This window comes from Podarcis melisellensis, assembly GCF_964234715.1.
Source record: "Podarcis melisellensis genome assembly, chromosome: 6".
Lineage (NCBI taxonomy): Eukaryota > Metazoa > Chordata > Lepidosauria > Squamata > Lacertidae > Podarcis > Podarcis melisellensis.
Window position 1 is genome coordinate 38398576 of NC_138538.1, and position 20352 is coordinate 38418927.

At 41.0% G+C, this 20352-nt stretch overlaps 2 protein-coding genes across 4 annotated transcripts in view; one reads left to right on the forward strand and one right to left on the reverse strand.

Moving 5' to 3' along the window:
* CD34 (CD34 molecule) overlaps positions 1 to 12128 on the forward strand; it is a 39920-nt gene extending 27792 nt beyond the window's left edge. Inside the window, exons 5-8 of the mRNA XM_081916442.1 lie at positions 3615 to 3750; positions 5899 to 5951; positions 9110 to 9274; positions 10020 to 12128. Coding sequence (XP_081772568.1) covers positions 3615 to 3750; positions 5899 to 5951; positions 9110 to 9274; positions 10020 to 10211 — 546 coding nt within the window. The 3' untranslated portion in view covers positions 10212 to 12128. The remainder of the gene's footprint in view (positions 1 to 3614; positions 3751 to 5898; positions 5952 to 9109; positions 9275 to 10019) is intronic.
* The window catches only part of LOC309372669 (uncharacterized protein), a gene marked incomplete at its 5' end in the record, with an annotated part of 113047 nt that overhangs the window by 57165 nt on the left and 35530 nt on the right, over positions 1 to 20352 (reverse strand). The window lies entirely within an intron of this gene.

Consider the following 20352-nt stretch of genomic DNA (forward strand, 5'->3'; position numbering starts at 1 on the left):
CCATGCTGTGAAGGCATGATGGGAATAAAGTTACATATATAAAAAATGACAGGAGAATAATGAAAACCACAAAGGCTATTATATCATAATAGGTAAAAGACTGAGCCAGCTGAGCCAGGAAGTCTTGAATTAAAATTTTGCATCTATCACTAGTTCATTCAGTGGCCTCCGGCAAGCCAATCTTACTCAACTTCAGCTCCCCACCTGCAATATGGGCATAACAACAACAACAAAGGGTTGTATCCAGCCAAGTCTTACTTGGAGTAGACCTATTGAAATTAATCAACCTAAGCTAGCAATGCTCGTTAAAATTGTTACAGATCTGGGGCTACAGAGTTTGAGGGTGCAAGGGCACCCATAACTGCTAGAGTTTGTGAATGTTAGAAAGTAATAAAGGGGTAGGATTTAACTGATTTTTTGAGTACAGTCATACCTCATGTTACGGCCGCTTCAGGTTATGTGTTTTCGGGTTGCGGACCGTGGGAAACCTGGAAGTACTGGAATGGGTTACTTCCGGGTTTCGCCCTTCGCACATGTGCAGAAGCGCCAAATCGCACTGGCGTCTGCGCACACACGGCGCTTCAGGATGCGAATGCTGCAGGTTGTGGACGTGCCTCTATCACGGATTACGTCCACAACCCAAGATTCCACTGTATTGAAGGGAAGATGCCAATCCAGTGAAAAATTAACAGGCGGAACTCCATTTCCATGCCAAGGCATCACCTGGGATAGATGGCAAAAGGTGCTGATGGCCCATCATAGAGAAATCCTTGGGTCTCTGCCAATGGAGGTTGCCAAGTTTACAGTGAGCGATGACATAGGTTGCAGGAAAATTGTGACCCTTCAAAGGCTTGGAATAGCAGAGGGAGGGGGGAGCAGAGAGAAGGGGAAGAGTTACTTGGCATGGGACTTCTGGGAAGGAGAAGCAGGAAGCGGTGAGAACTCCATGTGGGAGGCTGAGGTGTGACACTCAGAAAGCCTCTGAATGCAATGCTGAGCTCCTGTGAAAGACCATCCGCTCCTGAGATGCGAATGCTGTAAACTCTGTACTCTCTACACAAGTTGTGATTATGTGTTAATAAACCATATTTCTTAAAGACCCGACAGTCTCATCCACATCTTAATTCCCAGTGGGAACACAACCCTGGAGTCCCTGGAATCTTACTACAGTGGTACCTCTGGTTAAGAACTTAATTTGTTCCGGAGGTCCGTTCTTAACCTGAAACTGTTCTTAACCTGAGGTACCATGTTAGCTAATGGGGCCTCCTGCTACCACCGTGCCACCGCACGATTTATGTTCTCATCCTGAAGTAAAGTTCTTAACCCGAGGTACTACTTCCAGGTTAGCAGCGTCTGTAACCTGAAGCATTTATAACCCAAAGCATTTGTAACCTGAGGTACCACTGTACCTCTCAACAAAGATTGAGGGTGGCGCATAACCTTTGTAACAATACGAGTAACTCTGCTCTGAGTAGGACTACCATTTGATACAACCATAAAGATCACTTAGAAAACATACGCAAAGAATTTTCAACATTCTCTCATTATTATTACTACTGTTATTTATTAGACTTGTTAGCTGCTTGGTACCAAATGACTTGTCTTCAAGTGACTTGCAGCAGTTAGAGAAACACAAACATATTACAGGCAGTGACTATTTTACATGTATCTGATTGACAAGCAATCACGCACATGCTCATCTCTGCCAACCCAAAGTGGCCTGAAAACAGGGCGGAACAGGACACCCCCCCCACACACACACAAAAAAAATGGTTGCTGCCTGTATACCATTATATATATATATATATATATATATATACACACACACACACACACACGCGCGCGCGCACATACACACACACACACACACATACACATACACGGGAGCCTAGGACTTGCTGATCAGAAGGTTGGCGGTTCAGATCCCCGCGACAAGGTGAGCTCCTATTGCTCGGTCCCTGCTCCTGCCAACCTAGCAGTTCGAAAGCACATCAAAGTGCAAGTAGATAAATAGGTACTGCTCCGGCGGAAAGATAAACGGCGTTTCCATGCGCTGCTCTGGTTCACCAGAAGCGGCTTAGTCATGCTGGCCACATGACCCGGAAGCTGTACGCCAGCTCCCTCGGCCAATAAAGCAAGATGAGCGCCGCAACCCCAGAGTCGGCCACGACTGGACCTAATGGTCAGGGGTCCCTTTCCCTTTCCCTTTAATGTACTCTAGCCATATATAAATTAAATAAAAGCTTCTGGTGGAACATTTACTGACTCATTTCTAACTTTCTGCCTACACATGGAGCTATCATCTGAGAATTGCAGAGTTTCATAAATGGATCCATGGTTGGAACTCTATATTTCTGACCACTGATAGCTTGTTACTGCTTACCTTGGCTGAATTTACATAAAACAGAAAACATAACACTTGACTGAAATACTTAACACCCACTCTCAGGCTTCTGATCCACCAAACCTGCCTATTCTAGAACTTCGTGTGACTTCAGAATATTTATTTTTAGCTCTGTTTCACCAGAGTCTGGCCCTGACCCATGACCCACATGACATGTATATACTGAATTCCAGAAGCTCCATCCTGTTTGACGCACAAATTGACCAAAAGGAGGAAAAAGCTGCAAGGCCCTAACTTTCTCCTCAGTCTCCTCCCTCTCAAGCGCCACAATTGTTTGGAAGAGGGATCACCTTATTTCAATCTCTGTGTGGGAAGATTTTATCCATTGTGAAACCCGCAGTGAAAGAGCCATCTGAAATACAGCATTTCCAAAACAGGAAGGCCAAGTGTTTCTTTGTTATTTCCCTCTTCTCCTGCCTGGTGACAATGAAAAAGGAGGTAGCACTTATGATTTCAAAACAATAAGAGCTGCCTTGGCTTCTTTCCCTTTAAAACCTTACATAAAATAATCCTAAGTAGGATCCACTTGGTCACTATGTAATATTAAAATGTTTTTGATTATAATGGCATATATTGATTATAAAAGTCATCAACTTTAAAATTGCTTTTATGGAAAATTATTATTATTTATTTGCCATCAATGCGTACAATGTGAAATTGTTGACAAATATTTTGGTTCATGTTCCCTTTTTTTGTTAGTTTATCTTTTATTGTTTAACAACTGTGCTCCTGATTCTGTTTATCCAGTGTAGCTATCACAGGGCAAAGTACGACTTTCATTGGCACAGCTAAAGCAAAGCTTAGTCCAGAGCTTAGTTTTCCTAAGCCCTGTAGCTCTGTTCTCCATTAATAATGTCATGATGAAACATCCACACCCCAGTACTAATGCACCATCATATAACATTCCAATGGCCACTTTGGGGAAATTATACCAATTAACTAGACGAGGGAATCTGTATCTATGTGGGTTATAGCAAGGAACTTGACCTTTGTGGGACTGGTTCACCCACCCCATGGAGTCCTTTGCTCATGAGGTCCACAAGCAACTGCCACTGACATTGTATTCTGTTTCTTTGGAAAGCTTTTCAGTTCTACAGAAGCCAGTGGCAGCCTACTTGGCTAATTGATATTGGTATAGTATAAACTAATGCTGAAGAGAACATTTGTTTAACATCTGTTTGTTTGACTTTTCTTTTCTGGCTTTTTGCAGCACCAGTTCAAAAAACAAAAAGGAATGGACCTAAAAAATGTAGTTTGTGAAGAAAACCCATCTCAATGCAATATCAAACTGTCAGAATCAGAAGTGAAGCGCAACTGCATACTGCTGGTTGAGGCAGCAAATAAAGGTCAGTTGAGTAAATTGGTGTAAAACTTGTGTATAGAGCAAGATATGGTTTTACCGAGATTGTGTATATATGTCAGGGAGTGAGCGGCTTGTTGTAGTTAGATAACTTATGTTTCAATGAGTTCTTTTGTCTGTTTTCATTACTTCACACTTGGGAGGGTGGTGGGGTACGGAAAGCAAAATTGCATCTTAGCTTTCATCAGTAATCACTGTTCGTTCTCAATGCATCATCTGTTCCTTAAAAGGTAAGATCCTCCAAATCAAGGTATGGAATTCCACAGTCCCAAGAATATCCCATCCAATATCTCATGCTTGAAAAACATAAAACAAACACTATAGTACTAATCTACAGCTGTGTGTGATGGGCATCTGGCTGTGAATTTTATGTTGTTTCTTCCCTTCCAGTTGTTATTTATTGAAAGTTTGTTATGAATTGTACCCACGCCCAAAAAGATGGTGGGCATTTTTACTCCTGAGATTTAAAGCAGTTCTTGCTGCAGTTGCTATAATACAGGAATGGGGAACCTTTTTCAGCCCGAGGGCCACATTTCATCATGGGCAACCTTGAAGAGAGCACATGACAGTGGTGGGTGAGGCCAGAGCCAAAAGAGTGCAGAGCTGTAGGCTGTACTGTAGGCTACATTCTGTACTGTAGGGTACATTCCACTCACAAGGTCTGGCCCAAGACATTTTGCTGTCTGAGACAAATGACAAGATGGAGGTACAAAAGCCAACCAAAGTGGCAGTTGAAATTTACTTCAAAACTGGCGCAGGATACATACCCTCCAAGTGTCCTGATTTTTCTGGGATGAGCCCAGAATTCCTAAAGCCATCACAGCTTCTGACTGGATCCTGGGGCACCCCAAGCTCCCCCAGCCACTGGACAGGGGCCACAGAAGCACCTCCTGGGGCAGCTGCAGCATTGGGAAGGAAGCATGAGGGCTCCTTCCCAAGGTCTACTTAGCACTTACTAGACTTTGGCAAGAAGGTGGGTGGACTCTTGGACCCTGGCAGAGCCCTCATGCCTTCTTCCCAAAGCCATAAAAGCCTCTCCTCTTGCTGCTTTCTTCGGGTGAAGGAGAATAGGCTTTCCCAGCCAATGCACCGCTCCCGTGCCTCTGATTCCAGACTGTCCAACTATAGTAAAGTTTTCTCTGGCAGGTTCAGTGTTTTGTTTGCTTGTTTCTAGTTACCCCCCCCAACTTCATTGCTAGATGATAACCAATTCATAACCTGCAAAATGTAAGCCAACTAACAACACCAAGAAAAAGAAAAACAATGTTTCCCCCTGCTTGCATTCATCCTTTGAGTATGACCTATCACTTTCCTGGCTGCATTTGTGGCACTGCAATAAAGTGGTATGTTCTCCTTGATCCATAACCCAGAGCTTTCCAAAGGTGCTACTGGAAGGAATTTTTAAAATTTCTTTATTTTGTTTCAACTATGGCAGACCAACACGGCTACCTACCTGTAACTGCTCCATACCTGTTAGTGTCTTCCACCTGAGCTGGCTGTGTCCCTCTGCCCCAAGGCAGGGCCAGTTGTACCAGCCATGCAAAAGCCAGAGGATTCTATACAAACACACCTCTCTCTCCAATCTTCACCCAGATAAACAAAAGACATTAGCACAGTTCAAGTTTTTAATGTGTGATATTTTAGTGTATTTTTGGTTTCTATGGAAGCCGCCCAGAGTGGCTGGGGAAACCCAGCCAGATGGACGGGGTACAAATAATAAATTATTATTATATTATTATTAAGGATATATTGTGGCCAGGCAAAGGCACCCATGGACAATGCAAAGCCAATGAGGGGTGTGGCCTGGGGGAAGTCCTGAGAGCCAGGCAGATAAGGCTGGAGGTTCAGCCTATGGACCAGACCCTGTTTTTATAATATATTTTATAATATAAAATATTTAGTGTTGCCCAGAAAGCTCATCCACAATTCAAACATGTTTCCTTGGCATTAGCAATCAGGTGCTCTTATAAAAAGCACAAGCGATGTTTTGGTGATATAAGCATGTGTGCGAAAATGCTTGTTGTCCTCATAGTCTCTTCCAGTTTTACAACAATGAATACCAAAGAAAGGTAACAGATGGACACAAATTTTATTGTGTGATGGATCTAACTTTTGTTTGTTTTGAAATCAACAGGTCCAAGTGCATTAGAAACGGTTCTTCACCAGAAGGCAGCATTTTTGGAACAGGTAATAAATGAGGGATAGGTAATTAATTAAGAATGTGGGGGAGCTGAGTTAGGTACAATAAGAAACCGCAACATCTAAAATATGTTAAAATCTGGACAAAATATGTGAGTGCTAGTAACTCTCTGTCGTAGAAATCATATGAATGTCCAACTGTCTCATTAAGATGTTAGGAGAGCCCCTTTCCCTCTACAGAGCTACAATTTCCAGACTTCCATGGAAAGATGGATTGACTGTTAAACCACTCTGGTAATTTGTGGCTCAGTGAGGGGAATAGGGGTCTCCGAGCCACTTTCAACATGCTTAACAAACTACAGTTCCCAGGATTCTTGGAGGGAAGCAATGACTGTTTAAAGTGGTTATGATACTGCTTTAAATCCTTTTACTTTGAACTAACATGTGGGTCACTGCTGCCACTTTTTAAGCACTGCCCCCATCAAGTCTAGCCACAGCACGTTGCCACTAGCTCAGCATTCAAAGTATCTTAACCAACATCCATCTATCTATCCATCTCTCCAGTGCTTTTTTCTGGGGGGACGGGCGACGCTGGGGGCATGCATACTCCTAAACATTTTGTGAGTCTTTGTACTTTTGTCCATTTACTGTATTTACCTTTCCTGATTTGAACTATAAAATGGTGATTTTCTTGAGTACCTCTAAACATTGTTTTAGAAAAAAGCACTCTACCTATCTATTTCTCACTCTTTCACACACACACATAAACACAAAAACACAATATGTCTGCATATGATTTGCTTATATAAATTCTGTGGAAGGACGTGTGGATCCAGAATTGGCCTCCACAGTCAGTTATGGACTCACAAACCATGTTTATAGAAGACAATCTTACTCAGCTACGAGTGATCGCCAAAGAAGAAGAGCAACATTGTTCTGTCTAAACAGAGCATATAACAACATATTGAGAGAGATATGCCACAAGTGGTTTCTTCTTCTTTATTATTATTTATATTCAGCCTTTCCCCCAAAACCAGGCCTTAAGGCAGAGCACAAAAATTAAAACAAACATGAAAAGCTAAAAGCATAAAGGATAACAGTTAAAAAGTAATTAAACTATAATAGAATTAACACAACATGAAAACAGATCTATAAAATCCAGTAAACAAAAGTGTTTTCCTTAAAAACAGTCAGCTCCCAAAAGCCCACTGGAATAAAACAGTCTTCACTTTGCTGGCAGAAATATAAGGAGGAAGCCTATTTAGCTTCTCTGGGAAGGGAGTTCCAAAGTTTGGGATCAGCCACTGAGAAGGCTTTATAAAGTCATCACCTTTGTGCAGTCCTCACTTCTGAGCCCAGTCAAGTTTTTATGCTGCAGGGGTTTGGCCAATTATATTGCTAGACCTACAGTCCTATTATAGTTTTAATAAAGGTCTCCAGTAGTAATTCATTGCACATTTTGGCACTTTACATCTTCAAAGTGTAATAATACATTAATTAATTAATCCTCACTATTCTCTAGTGAGGCAGGTCTCTGCTTGTAAAGCTGGACTCCAGGCACCTATAAAAATAGCACTGAAAAGCTAAATGTGCACATTGCTGCCACAGCTGTCATGCAGTAAATCTCAGGGAAAAACCACAGGTGAAAAATTAATTTTGGAGATAGCTGAAAATTAGATGTGATGCAGGAAGCAGTAAAATGTGAGACGTAAGGGTCTTATGCACTTCAGGGTCCCACCCAGAGTGGCTGGGGAAGCTAGGCCAGATGGGTGGGGTATAAATATTATTATTATTATTATTATTATTAATAATAATAATAATAATAATAATAATAATAAAATAAATAAATAAATAAATAATACATACATACATACATACATACATACATACATACTTGATTGTGGATACAATTCATAGCACTGAAAAGGGGAATCAATCATTTCCCATATGCTAATATACAGGATGCTAAACTGAGCATCAGGGCAGTGTGATATGGGATTTCCATGCTGGTTGATAGGGGAGAAATTCTATTTGGTCTGTATTTAAAGGCAAACTTACCCAATTTGCACTTTTCCAAAACAAAATGTGAACCAAAACACAACCATCCTTCAAAATGCACACTTCTCTGAGTTTTGCAGTGCAGTTCTTGATCACGTAATGTGCACAAAAATACACATACTAGCTGTGCTTTTCTTCTGGAGAAAAGGTGCCGGTACTCACCATGAAGTTGTTACAGTAAGTGCCACACATTTAACCAGTGCTTTTCTTCTAAGGAAAAAAAATATGTGCTGGTACTGTGTAACCTTGAGTACTCCCAGAAAAAAGCACTGCATACTAATGTAAAACATATATTAGTGAAAACAACATACAAAAATGTATAGTGTTAGGGAAAATGTAATGCAAACATCTGTATATCAGGTAAAATTGCATTAAAAAATGTGTATTTTAGGAGAAATCTCCACAAGCTAGGACTCGTTTTCAAAGCTCGACTGACGTTTTAAGTACTGTGCATGTGTATTCACAGGGCAGTCCAGGTATTAGGCAGGGTGAGGCCGCTGCTGCTGCAGGTGGTGGAAGCCCCTTTAAGGGCATCCCCATGAGTGCCCCACCTGCCCCACTGCCTCCACCATTGGCAGAGAAGTAGCGCTGATTTCTGGTGAGGGCTCAATGGAATCATCTCACCCCAAATTGGCACCAGTACCAGCACCACTGATGTGCTGGTGGTGGAGGCAGCAGGGTGGACAGTGCAGGGAAGCACTTCCTGTTTCTCCTCAAGTGGTGAAATGGCACCCACCACCCCTGTGTAGTCAGTTGAACAAATTTCCTTCAAGAAGAAAATAAACCCAAGGGTGGATAATATTATATTAAAAGTTGTAGCAATTTAAGATGCCCCATAGAACTGTTCCACTGGTTTTCACTAGGGGCTGCATCAATACTTCCCTTTTTTCAGGGAAGAATTTTCAAAAACGGTACCTAGGCTATGGTTTAATCTTATATGTGAAAGTAAGTTCTACTGTAAGTACCTTGCAGTGAGACTGAGATAGTAAATGTGTCTGTAAATTTTATGTTTCACCTTTCCCCTCCCAACCCTACTTGAAATTGAAAAAAGAAACCGAACTGAGAATTTTGGGTGTAAATGGGAGAGCCTCTGAATGTAATATGCTTCCTGTTTATGTTATTTTTGGCTCTGTTCTGTATTTTTTCAGCTAGGGATAAAGCCCCACAAACAGGAGGACATTTCGAGTCACAAGGACTATTCCCGGAAGACACTTATTGCCTTGGTCACCTCTGGTTTGCTGCTGGCATTTCTGGGATTGGCTGCATACTTCCTTATGAAACGACAGAGCTGGAGCCCCATGGGAGAGAGGCTGGTTAGTGCTTGCAAAACAAGTAGAGAGATCTCTAAGTTCAGCAGGAGTGTGAAAGGAAGAATGGTGGAAGCTTTTGTAGAGACCACTTGCTGGCTAAGAATTTCAAGTACAGTAGTTAGCTGTCGATTTCAGGAGTTTAAAGAGAGGCGAGTGATGGTGAAAAAGATCTAGTGAGCTAGCTTTTCTACAAGTTAGCTATTTTCTATCAGTGAACACATCTTGTTAGACCGGGGGGGGGGGGAGTGTGGTTGTTCCAAAAAAGTTGTCCCCTACCATTCAACCAAAAAAGTTTAAAGACAATAAAGGACATGAGAAATAATGTTATTCTTTGATACATGGGTTGCCTTCCTGTTTATGGTTCCCTCTTTATAGCTTGCATTGTGCTGCCAACATCCAACTCCTAACCCTAACCAGTTATATTCAATTGTAATTACAGCTGTGTTTACAGTTTAATATTTTGAGATGTTCGTATATTGGTACAGAAACTCAGCAGGCCAAGAGCTGAAATTTGTATTATACTTGTTTGCATGTATAAACAAGCCTAAAGACCCCCCCCCCTTTTTAAGGCAAATGAACTGTAGAAGGAGGCAATGCAAGAGGGAGCAATATTTTTCCCAATAGCAGAAATGCCTGAGTTAAAGATCAAATGCTTCTTTTCGGTGTGAAATCTAAACCAATTTGTTGTCCACTTGATTCACTTATCTAACACTGCATTTTGTTATTATTTATTGCCTCCTCCATTTAGGGAGAAGATCCATATTACACAGAAAATGGTAGCCATGGCAACACTGTGGTTTCTGTGGCCTCTCATGAACAGTCTGACCTGCAGGATAAACCAAACTTCAATGGAGGGGCTCGGGAAAATGGGACTGGTCAACCAACCTCAAAAAATGGACATTCAACCAAGCCCCATGTTGTGGCTGATACTGAACTGTGAAAAGGATATGGCCAAAAGTCTTATTAACATGGCTTGAAAGACCAGAGTGGAAATATAGAGGAGCTGAAGTGCAAGGGTGCCATAAATGGAATCATTATCCTTTTATTTTTAGAAAGAATTCAAAAATCCCATTCCAAAGCATACATTTTTAATGAGCTGCCACAGGACTTAGGGGTGTGTGCAAGCTTTCGTTTGTACACACTTTCGTTTGTACAAGCTTTCGTTTGTACATGAAGTTAGCAAGCTGCTTCAATGGGCTTGTTCATAGTATCTTTTTTTGCTCTCTCTCAGACCAAAATGAGATGTGACTGTCCCTTACAACCATCTATCTAGGGAAATGATAGGGGTGCTTCTCTAGAAATTTAGAGTAGATTTATCATTGTTAGGAATTTGATTTTCAGCTCCAGTGCTGATTAGGGGGAGGAATGATCTCTTCACAGTGAGAATAAATAAAAATAATGAACAATAAGGCATTTAACCACCTAGGATAACTATTCTGAGTACTGATGCACATGATGACCCTTTTCTTATGACCCTTTTCATCACAAGAGAACCGGTGAATGCTCAAACACATGGCTGTATTTTGCCTCAACCTAGCTCAACCCACATTTAATTTTTTTCAAGATACAAAAAATTGCGATTTGGATGCATGTAAGGTGTATTTATTGGTCCAAGTCACTATACTAAATCACTGAAAAGGCAACCTGAGAGTTAAACAAATTGTGTGCATCAAACCTCAGGAAACCCACCAACATTCTTACTTCTTTGGTAGGTACCATTTGTCATTCCCACATCCAGATCCAGCTCAGACATCTCACTCCAGCCTTTCTACTATGTGATGCAATGCCCTTAACACATACTGACAGGAACTCAGCAGCCGACCCTGCAAGCCTTCTGAAGTACCATTTGGCAATCACCAAACAACATTAAACACTTCAATAGACTTGCTTTCAGCAGAAAACTAGATGGTTTTTCAGGTGAAAAACATTCTAAAATATTGAAGGGCAGTTCCATATTCAGCTAGGAACTGGCATAGGCAACTGGCCCAAAACTACAAATGTTGCTCATGTCAGCGAAATATTTCAGCTAGGAGATTCTGTCTCCATTATTCCTAGAATAACATGTAAACAGAAGCAATGACATAAAGCAAATGATGTCGGCTAGGAATCAGGGGTCGCTAATCAGTGTTCCCCAAGATACTGTTGGGCTCCAGCCCCCATCAGCTCCAGTCGGCATGGCTGATAGCCAGGGATTGTGGATTTTAATAGAATCATAGAATTGTAAGGGATCCCAAGGGTTAACCCCCTGCAATGCAGGAATCTCAACACCCATCTAATTTAAAACCATACAAGACCCTGTGTGGCTTTGCAAATGTGTTAGCAGTTTTATTGTTGCACCATTGTAGTCCAACAACACTTGAGGGCCACAGGTTCCCCTGCTATAAAGAACAGAACAAGTCTTAAAAACATTGTCCTCAATCCTAATGAAGCTGTTGAAATTAATGGGACAAATCAGTTACAGTTAAATTGATTGTACTGTCAGTTCTCTTAAGCCTGCAGTCTTACGTGGAAATAAGCTGTATTGAACTTAATGGGGCTTAATTCTAAGAAAACTTGTATATGACTTGTGTTGTAAATGAAGTAAACTGACTGTTTGGATGCTTTGAACCCTGTTTCCAAACAAACAAATGAGAATATGTTTGCAAATGTAAATCTTTGCCTTAATCACATCTGGTGTCTCTCTTTCTAAAAAAAAGAATACTAGGAAGCTGTTTCCTTATGTTGTGCTTTATTATTCCTATCCCCCATGTTAAATGCCATTCTGGGTTTTCTTGACTCTGTATTATTATTTTTGTATGTTGTACAATACAGTACAAAATATGAATAGGCTTTGAAATGAATTGCCTTTTCTTCCCCCAACCCAGTCAGTATGATCATTATTATTTTACATTTAAACTTACAGATTATCAATAGGGATAATACAGGAAATTCTAATATGAATGATGCTTGGATCTTGGACCATATAGTTAAGGGATAATGTGTCCACCATCCAGTGACTTAGGCCCCATCTTCACAACACATTTTAAGCAGTACTGTAGCACTTTAAACAGTCACGGCTTCCCACAAAGAATGCAGCTTATTTAGGGCACTAATAGTTGTTAGAAGACCACTATTTACCACATTGAGCTACGATTCTCAGAGTGGCTTAACATCCTGTCCCTCATTCGGGAGAATGCTACAGTAAGCTAAAGGAGCAACAACCAGGTAGGCTACTGCTACTGCCACCCCCCATTATCTGTCACCAGAGGTGGTTGCCTTGCTCTGCCTAATGGTAGAGCCAGCCCAGGTAATAATTAACTGATATTTTACATTTATTATATTAAGGCAGGTGTGTTGTAAAACAAAGAACTTTATTTAAACAAGCTTTCTTTGACTCCTAACTCTCTCTGACACACCTGCTCTCTATACCGAATCACCTCCTGGTAGCTGTTCCCTTAACCTGTGCCTTCCCTCTGTTTTATTAAGTTTCTCCTGCTGACATCAGTCCTTAACCCTCTTACTTAGTTCCACATACATTGATACAGTGGGTGGGTGTATATTAAGACTGCAATCACCTGGGGCATGTGGATAATGACCTAATCTATGGGAGGGCTTTCAGATGTGTATCAATTAACCACACCCACTTTTGTGGCCAGCTGAATCTATAACCAATCTGAATTGAAAGCAGCATGTTGAAGAGGAGCAGGAACAATTCCGGATTGAGAAAAGGTACATTTTTGTGTTGCAAATGGGTTTATTGTGTATGTGGCCTGAGGCAGCTTTGTGACTGCAGACCAGCACACTCTCAAGTCTCTCAACTGAGAAAAGGATTAACAGTGATATCATTTGAAATACTTAACATTTAGCCGCTTAGATTATGTTTTATAATGAATCATGAGATAGAAGGTGTCATGAGTAAACTGAGTTTGTGTAATACTTTTGAGTATTCAAAACAAATGCATTGTCTGTAAAATAGGGGTGGGGAACTTCAGGCCTGAGGCCTAACTGCAGCCTTCCAGGCCTTTCTATAGGGCCCTCAGAACTCTCCCCAGACCAGAAGAGAACACAGGCCCTTGAGCTGAAAAAGGGTTTCCCCACCTGTGCTGTAAAGGAAGGATTTTCATTCTCACTTTACAGATTAAAGCAAATACGAATGCTGAGGCCAATTCATAGTTCAGTCACTAATGCAGAGATTTTGCACAGATACAATGAAAGCTTTCTGTTAGTAGGGATAGATTGAGTGCCAGAGCCAGATGGTAGTCACTTGATTTTAGCCTTAACTTATGGCATTATGACTAAAAATCAGTATAGCACTGTCTGGGCTGAGGCAATCATGGGAATGGACCCTGAGTTGTGTCAGGCTCCCTTTCTCACATTACATTAGTGGTGCAGGAGCTATTACAGTACAGCTTCTTTCTATGGCACTCAGGTGAAAGGAGACAGTCTGAGCCAAATGGAAGGTATTTTTTTGCTGTGACTCCTCCCACTATCTCTGCTAAAGCCAGAAAGCACCCAGGTTCTAGGTGAAGAAGAAAGGAGGACACCCTTGTCCCAGGTTTTCTGCACATAAACCTACACACACACACACACGATTCTTTAAATGCCGAGAAGCATTTCTCTTCAGAACCTTTGACCTTCCAGATGTTACTGAATTCCAATTCCCATCAACCTTGGCCATCAGCCATGCTTGCTGGGCCTTGTGAGGGTTGGAATTCAGCAACATCTGGCGCTCAGTAGGTTCCACACACTGGGTTTAAAGGATCCTGAGGAGAGCAGTGCAGTGACTGACAGGGAACTCCCATCCCAGCCAAGAACCTGTGCCTGGTCTCAACTTTTGGGAGCAGCATGAGGGCAGCCCTTTCCTTTTCCCTCTGCAGTTTTAAGTGGAGTAGAGGTGAGGAGATTCTTCTGCTGGTGTAGCTCCCCTCTTCCACCACCAGTTTTCGCTGCTGGAAGCATCTGCCTGCTAGCTACCCACATTACTAATGTGGGTAGTTTTATATAAGATGATATTCTTCTTGGAGGCCTTTAGGAGTTGCAATTGAACAAACTATCACATGTCATAAATTAAGACTGTGCCTACAACTAAAGTAAGAATCAGGAAATAAATTCATTTCCTAGAACTTAATTTTGCTGTTCATTTTAGTGAATCTTTTGACATACCTCTGCTCTGCCTCAGGCAAATTTCTCAGCTCAGAAAAAAATAAATGTAGCCTGATCTGTGGTGACATAAGAAAACAAATGCTGTTCCCAAACAGTCTGAACCCAAAGGAAATACAGTGCATTTTTCCAGCAGAGGTGCAGAACATGAGAGAATTCCAGTCCGGAAAGGCAGTGCTCAGAGCTACAGGAAGTTTCCCCCAAGTGTGTAAACACAGTCAGGCTTGGCTTGAACAAAACTGAAGGTGCTATTACTCCTTCCTTATCAATCTACATGCATTTCTTCCTTGCAGAAATTCCTCCTTAATCTTTTGCTTTGAAAGTTCAGAAGGTGATAAGAGTTTCTCCCTCCCTAATTTCTTAACAGTTTCTCTGCTATAAGAAAGTAATGGAAGTAATCTAATACTTCATCTTATTTGGATCTATAGGTGGCTTCTTACTATTAGAAGTGCAAGAGCCTAGTACCTCATGGAAACAATAATATGCCACCTATTGCAGGGAGAATTGTTTCATTGAACTACACTATCCTGTGCTGTGCAATTATTTAAGTGGCAGAGGTAAAAAAATGCAGGGTAATAGGTTCTATGATTGCCAGATGCAAAAGAGGACAGGGGATTCCTCCTCTGTGCATGTTGAAATTCCTCCTCTGTACTACTACTGGTGATGCAGAAGTCCTTCTTCTTTTGTATCCGGCTACTCTGTGAGATTCATCCCATCTCCAGTTTGAGGATTATAAGCAGCATGGGCTGGGAGAAAGATAGAGTCCTTGATAAGTCTCTTGCCAACCATAGCTAAATAGGCCAGTGTTCATAAGTTACCGGTACATTTTATGTCTGATGCATTGTGAGAAATATTGCGAGGCTAATAATGGCTTTCTTGAAGGACTGTTTCTTACAACACATGGTGAAAACGTGTGCAGTCATGTTCCCTAGGCTGATGGTTCCAAAATCAAAGGGATTTTGCTCATTTTCTGGACCAGCTAGTCAGCTCCAAATTGAGTTACTGTCTCCTCTGTTGTCAAGTTGCTGTGAGCTACAGGTTGGTCAAGAGCCCACCTTGCAAAGAATGGATAAACCACCCATTATTTCAAAGATAACTTTTTCTTTAAATAATGCCTTTGTTTTTATGGGGAAATGTGATACATGGCAGTTCAGTGCGCATTTTCATTCAATTACAATTGGAATTGTCTGAAGAATTTAAGTTAGCCCATTAGATTTCTACACGAGTCAGTGAACACATTGACCTGCTCTAGAACTTCAAAGAGAAACCGGGAATGGTCACATTCACAACTCCTCTGGACTGGGCCAAAGTTCGGAATAAATGACCAACACCTGCATAGGGCTTTAGACTTTAAACCAATTACAAGTGTCTAACTCAAATTCTACTCCTAACACCAATGGTTTTTTTTTTATTACTTCTTTGGAAACTCTTAATAATCCTTCCTCTTGGTGGGATTGAAGGCTATTAGGATTTTCCCAGCTGGGTGTAACTGAATAACTGTGTCTGTGAGATCTTGTTAATAACGCAGTTTAAGGGACCATTTCCAGTGTAAAACATTAAGAAGCTGTGGTTTCTGGCAGGCCACAAACACTCCATCCTGCTGGTGTGAACAGACACATTGGGAGTCTCATAAGAAAGCATAAACACGTTGCTAGTGTTTCCATAAAATCAACTCATTATACTGCAAATGTCATTCTATCTTTATCTTACTTCCCACCCCCCTGAAAGCAGAAGTGCATTCCAGTCCTATTGATGTTTACTCAGAAGCCACACTAGAATTCAGTGGGACTTAGCCCTAGTAAGTTTGGCTACGAATGCAGCTCAAATTCCTTAAAGGACTTTATAAATGTATGGGTTACTGATAGCAAAAAGATAAGTTTTTAATTTCACCATGTCCGTCTCTCCTACAAATACTTATTTGCTGTAAGAATTTCTCTTCACTAGTATTCTGGCAGTTCACAAATGCTGGTAAGTGGCAGCATTCTGCCAAGCTGGTCTAGCAGTAGTATCCACAGAGTCAGAGCCCTCCTTGCCAAGTACAAACCCAAAGATCTCAATAGAGAGTCACCTCCACCTGATCCTAACCCCCACCCCGGCAACATAGATCAGGGGTTAGGATTTCACTGTAAGCATGTTTATGATTGCAGCCTTATTTTCAGTTTCCCTCAATACAGTATTTATACAGAGCTGCAAGTTCTTTCCCCCCCTTTGGTGAGGCTCCTTTGCCTTTGAATAGCTGCCTGTTTGCTAGTTTAACTGCTACTTTACTGCATATCTGGAAGTTGTGAGGACACAGCAGCCCTAAAAGTTAACAAAACATACATCTATATTCAAGGGTCATGGCAGTGAATATTATTTGTTATAATGTGGTGCACAATTGGCCTGGGGGGGGAGGCTAATTACAATATTAGAGCCAGAAATGATGAATACCAAAGTCCTTATGTTCAGTTTGAGGAAAAGAGGTACTAAAGCTGCAATCCTAATCCCACTAAACGATATTGAATTCAATAGGACTTCTGAGTAGACATGGTGAAGGCTGTGTGCAAACTATACTTTTAAAGTATACATTTGAAGCACATCCTCAAATAATTCTGGGCACTGTAGCTTACTCCTCACAGAGTTACAGTTCCCAGTAACACGTAACAAACAACAGCGCTCAGAATACTTTGAGGGAAAGAATGTGTTTTGAATGTTCTTTAAAGGTACAGTATAGATTGTACAGTAAGTTGCTGCCTGCCTCCCTTCATTCTTTACATATTGAAATAAAGAAAGCTAGACAGGGTGGGGGGACCTTTTTTTTTTAAGCATGTGATTTTGTTTTTCTTTGCACAGCTTGGCTCAGCTATAAAGAGAGCTGTATCTTTAGAACCACATCTGTGGTATGATAAAGTGCATGGTTGAATTCAAGATGTTTTCCTGGCATATACAGACAAGAAAAATTATTATTAGACTTGGATCAGTTGAACTAAAGTATTTGTACAAGTCAAGGAAACCACATATAAATGTTGGGGGGCAGATTCAACTCGAAAGCTGTGCTGGCTCCTGCAAGTACAATGGGGCCCCGCTAGCACGTTGAGGTTTCCCCTCCTTGTCCCATGTGTCCTTGCCCCCCCCCCATTGGCTTGGGAGTTCAAGAGAACCCTGGAAACAGCACACAGGAAGAAGAGAGGAGAGATCAATCCACCTGGCAAGCAGAAATGCTTGTGCTCATAGTACGATACTGAATTCCATCCTAAGACAATGGCAAACTCGTAAACTTTATTCAGTTACTGACAACCAAGAGGAAATGGGGGCAGCTTCAAACTTCCGCTCACCACCTTATAAATTGTAAATTTCTGTATCTGTGATGTGTTGACAACTTCATGTTAGCTTAGCAATAAGGTTTTTATTGGGGGCCAAAATTATATCAATAGCTCACTATGATTTTTCCAGGCATAGTAGCCAACTCCTTGAGGCCAATGTCTCTTCAACCTCCCCCCATAAAATATTTAAGGGGGGCAGGCCCCCCAAAAGTTGATAGGCATTGCCATTCAAATGGTATGTGCACGCTATGTCTTGAGACAGATTATGTGGGGTGGGGCTTACCTCCCCCCCCCCAATATTTTATTCAACTGAGTACCACTTCACAAAAGCAGCCAACTACAGAGAGAGTCACCTAGGCAGTTGGGATTCCTGGGGAAGATACGACAGAGTCCTAAGTTTTGACCTCTGGATCTGAGTTGGCAAACATGGTAGACTAGTCTTCTTACTGCTTTACATTGAACCAACAAGTTCATAAGATTGTGGTGGTCTGTTCCTTCTTTTTCTTGCTGAAGTGATGCATTTCAGCCTGAACACAGAACTTAAAGGCAGTTGCCTTGGGCCTACCCTGAACTTTCCTTTTCACCCAAGTACTTCAGAAGAACTAACTCCTGCAGGGCAGTGAATTATCTAATCCTCACAGCTCACTCTGTTCACAGACCAAAGGGACTGTGTCTACCTCACAGAAGCTGTGTACATCAAAGGGTACGTTGTGCTGACAGTAATGCTGTGGGTGAATCCTGTGATCTCTCTGCAGCCATAAGGCTCTAACAGTAGAACAACAAAGAACGATCTTGGGTGAACACTGTGGCTTTCAGTATTTCTTGGTGTCTTGCAAAATGTGTTTCTCTGTCTTGGGATTTTGAGTAGACATGTAGTTGTACTGTCAGTATTGCAGCTTTTTATTTCACAGCTGACTCATGTATTTTGCACACTTGGGGGGAAGGTTTCTTCTGTGTTTTTAACTGCAGTTTGCAGATATTATCCGGGGATAATGTGTAGTTCCAGGACTATGAAAACATAAGCTTCTGATTTCTACTGATCAGGCTGCTTTAAAAAGCTTTGGAGCAGCCCAGAATATTGTTTTCTCATCATTTGGCAACCCTAATTTAGAATCTCTCTGTTTTTCTATTTTTTTAAAAACCGAAGCAATGTTTCTGTTTCTCTTCTCTTCAATATACTTTTGTAAATCGAAGGCCCCTTATACACCTTGTAAGAAGTATCCCATTTAATCTAGCACAGGAGTTTTAATTAAATTGCATTCCTTATTCTTCTAGCAGAAATTGCTCTGCCCGTAGCCTGAAAAATTGGAAGAGCACACTTCATTTTGATCTTGGAGTAAAAGTCAGGATCAAGAGCAGCATGTCAGGAAAATAATATTTCTTTTGCTTTAAAATTTAGGTCGTTTTTGAAAATTAAATTAAGACTAGAAAAATAAGTGAGAAAAACAGGAAGCACTGCCCTAAAGACAGAAAGCAGCTTGTTGTTTATTAGACAGGTTTGAGAAACATTACCATAAAATGTGTTACATGCAGCATTACCAACTTCTAAACAGGCCCTTGTTGATGTCACTTCATGAGCAATTTGATCTGCAGCCATTGACAGATAGTGTTTATCTCCATGCCATGGGATGCTTCACTTGCTTATTTCTGCAGATCAAATTACTTGCGAGAGGCACAGGAATAGGCTAAGCAGCCATTACCTTTTCTTGCCCAGTTCACAACCACCCTAGCCATCTTGAACAGTTCTTGTGATCTTATTCAGTGCTTTGACCTTACTCAGCTCATGACACCCTCTCATTCTTACACTTTCTCTGAAAATAAGCTACTATTATAATGCCATCTTCTCAGCCTTGGAAGAAACATCCACCTAGAAGAGTAATAATCTAACATAGCTTTAGTGTCCAAAATGTTATCGAGAGTCCCTGGTGCAAAATTTATTTTTTTTATTAGATATAGCCCATGTTTTCCCCAAGGAGCAAAAAGGTGGCATACATCATTCTTTACTCATCTTCATCTTACCCCATAACAGCCATGTGTGGTGGGTTAGACTGTGAGAAGGTGACTGGACCAAAGTCACAGTGAGTTTAATGGCTGAAAGGAAATTTGAATGCAGAGTTGCAGTCTGACCACAATGCCATAGAATTGCCATATTGCTCAATATTAATCCCTGATCTAATTTTGGAATAGTCATATTTGCTTAAAGATTAAGGTATCAATTGATCTTTATTACATTCTCTCCATGGGTTTTCTTTTCCATACTATACTGGCACACAAAAGCACCCTCCTCATAATAACTTGTTCGCTGGAGACAAGGAAAATGGATTGATATGTTTTCACTAACAAATAGATATTTAGTAGAATATCAGACTTTAGTCACTCATAGTCAGTATCATTCTTTCTAGAGGTATGCTTGTCTGGTAAAGCAAAACCAGTAGGATTTGAAGCTGCTATGTGGTACAATGCCGCCATCTGCTGCACACATTGATATTTTAACATTTGAAAGATGATGGAATATGCTAAATTACTTACATGAATGTTCATTTGCTAAATCACTTACATGAATGTTCATTTGCTAAATCACTTACATGAATGTTCATTTGTTAAATCAGTTTTTAAAAGAATTATGATGGAAGATACAAC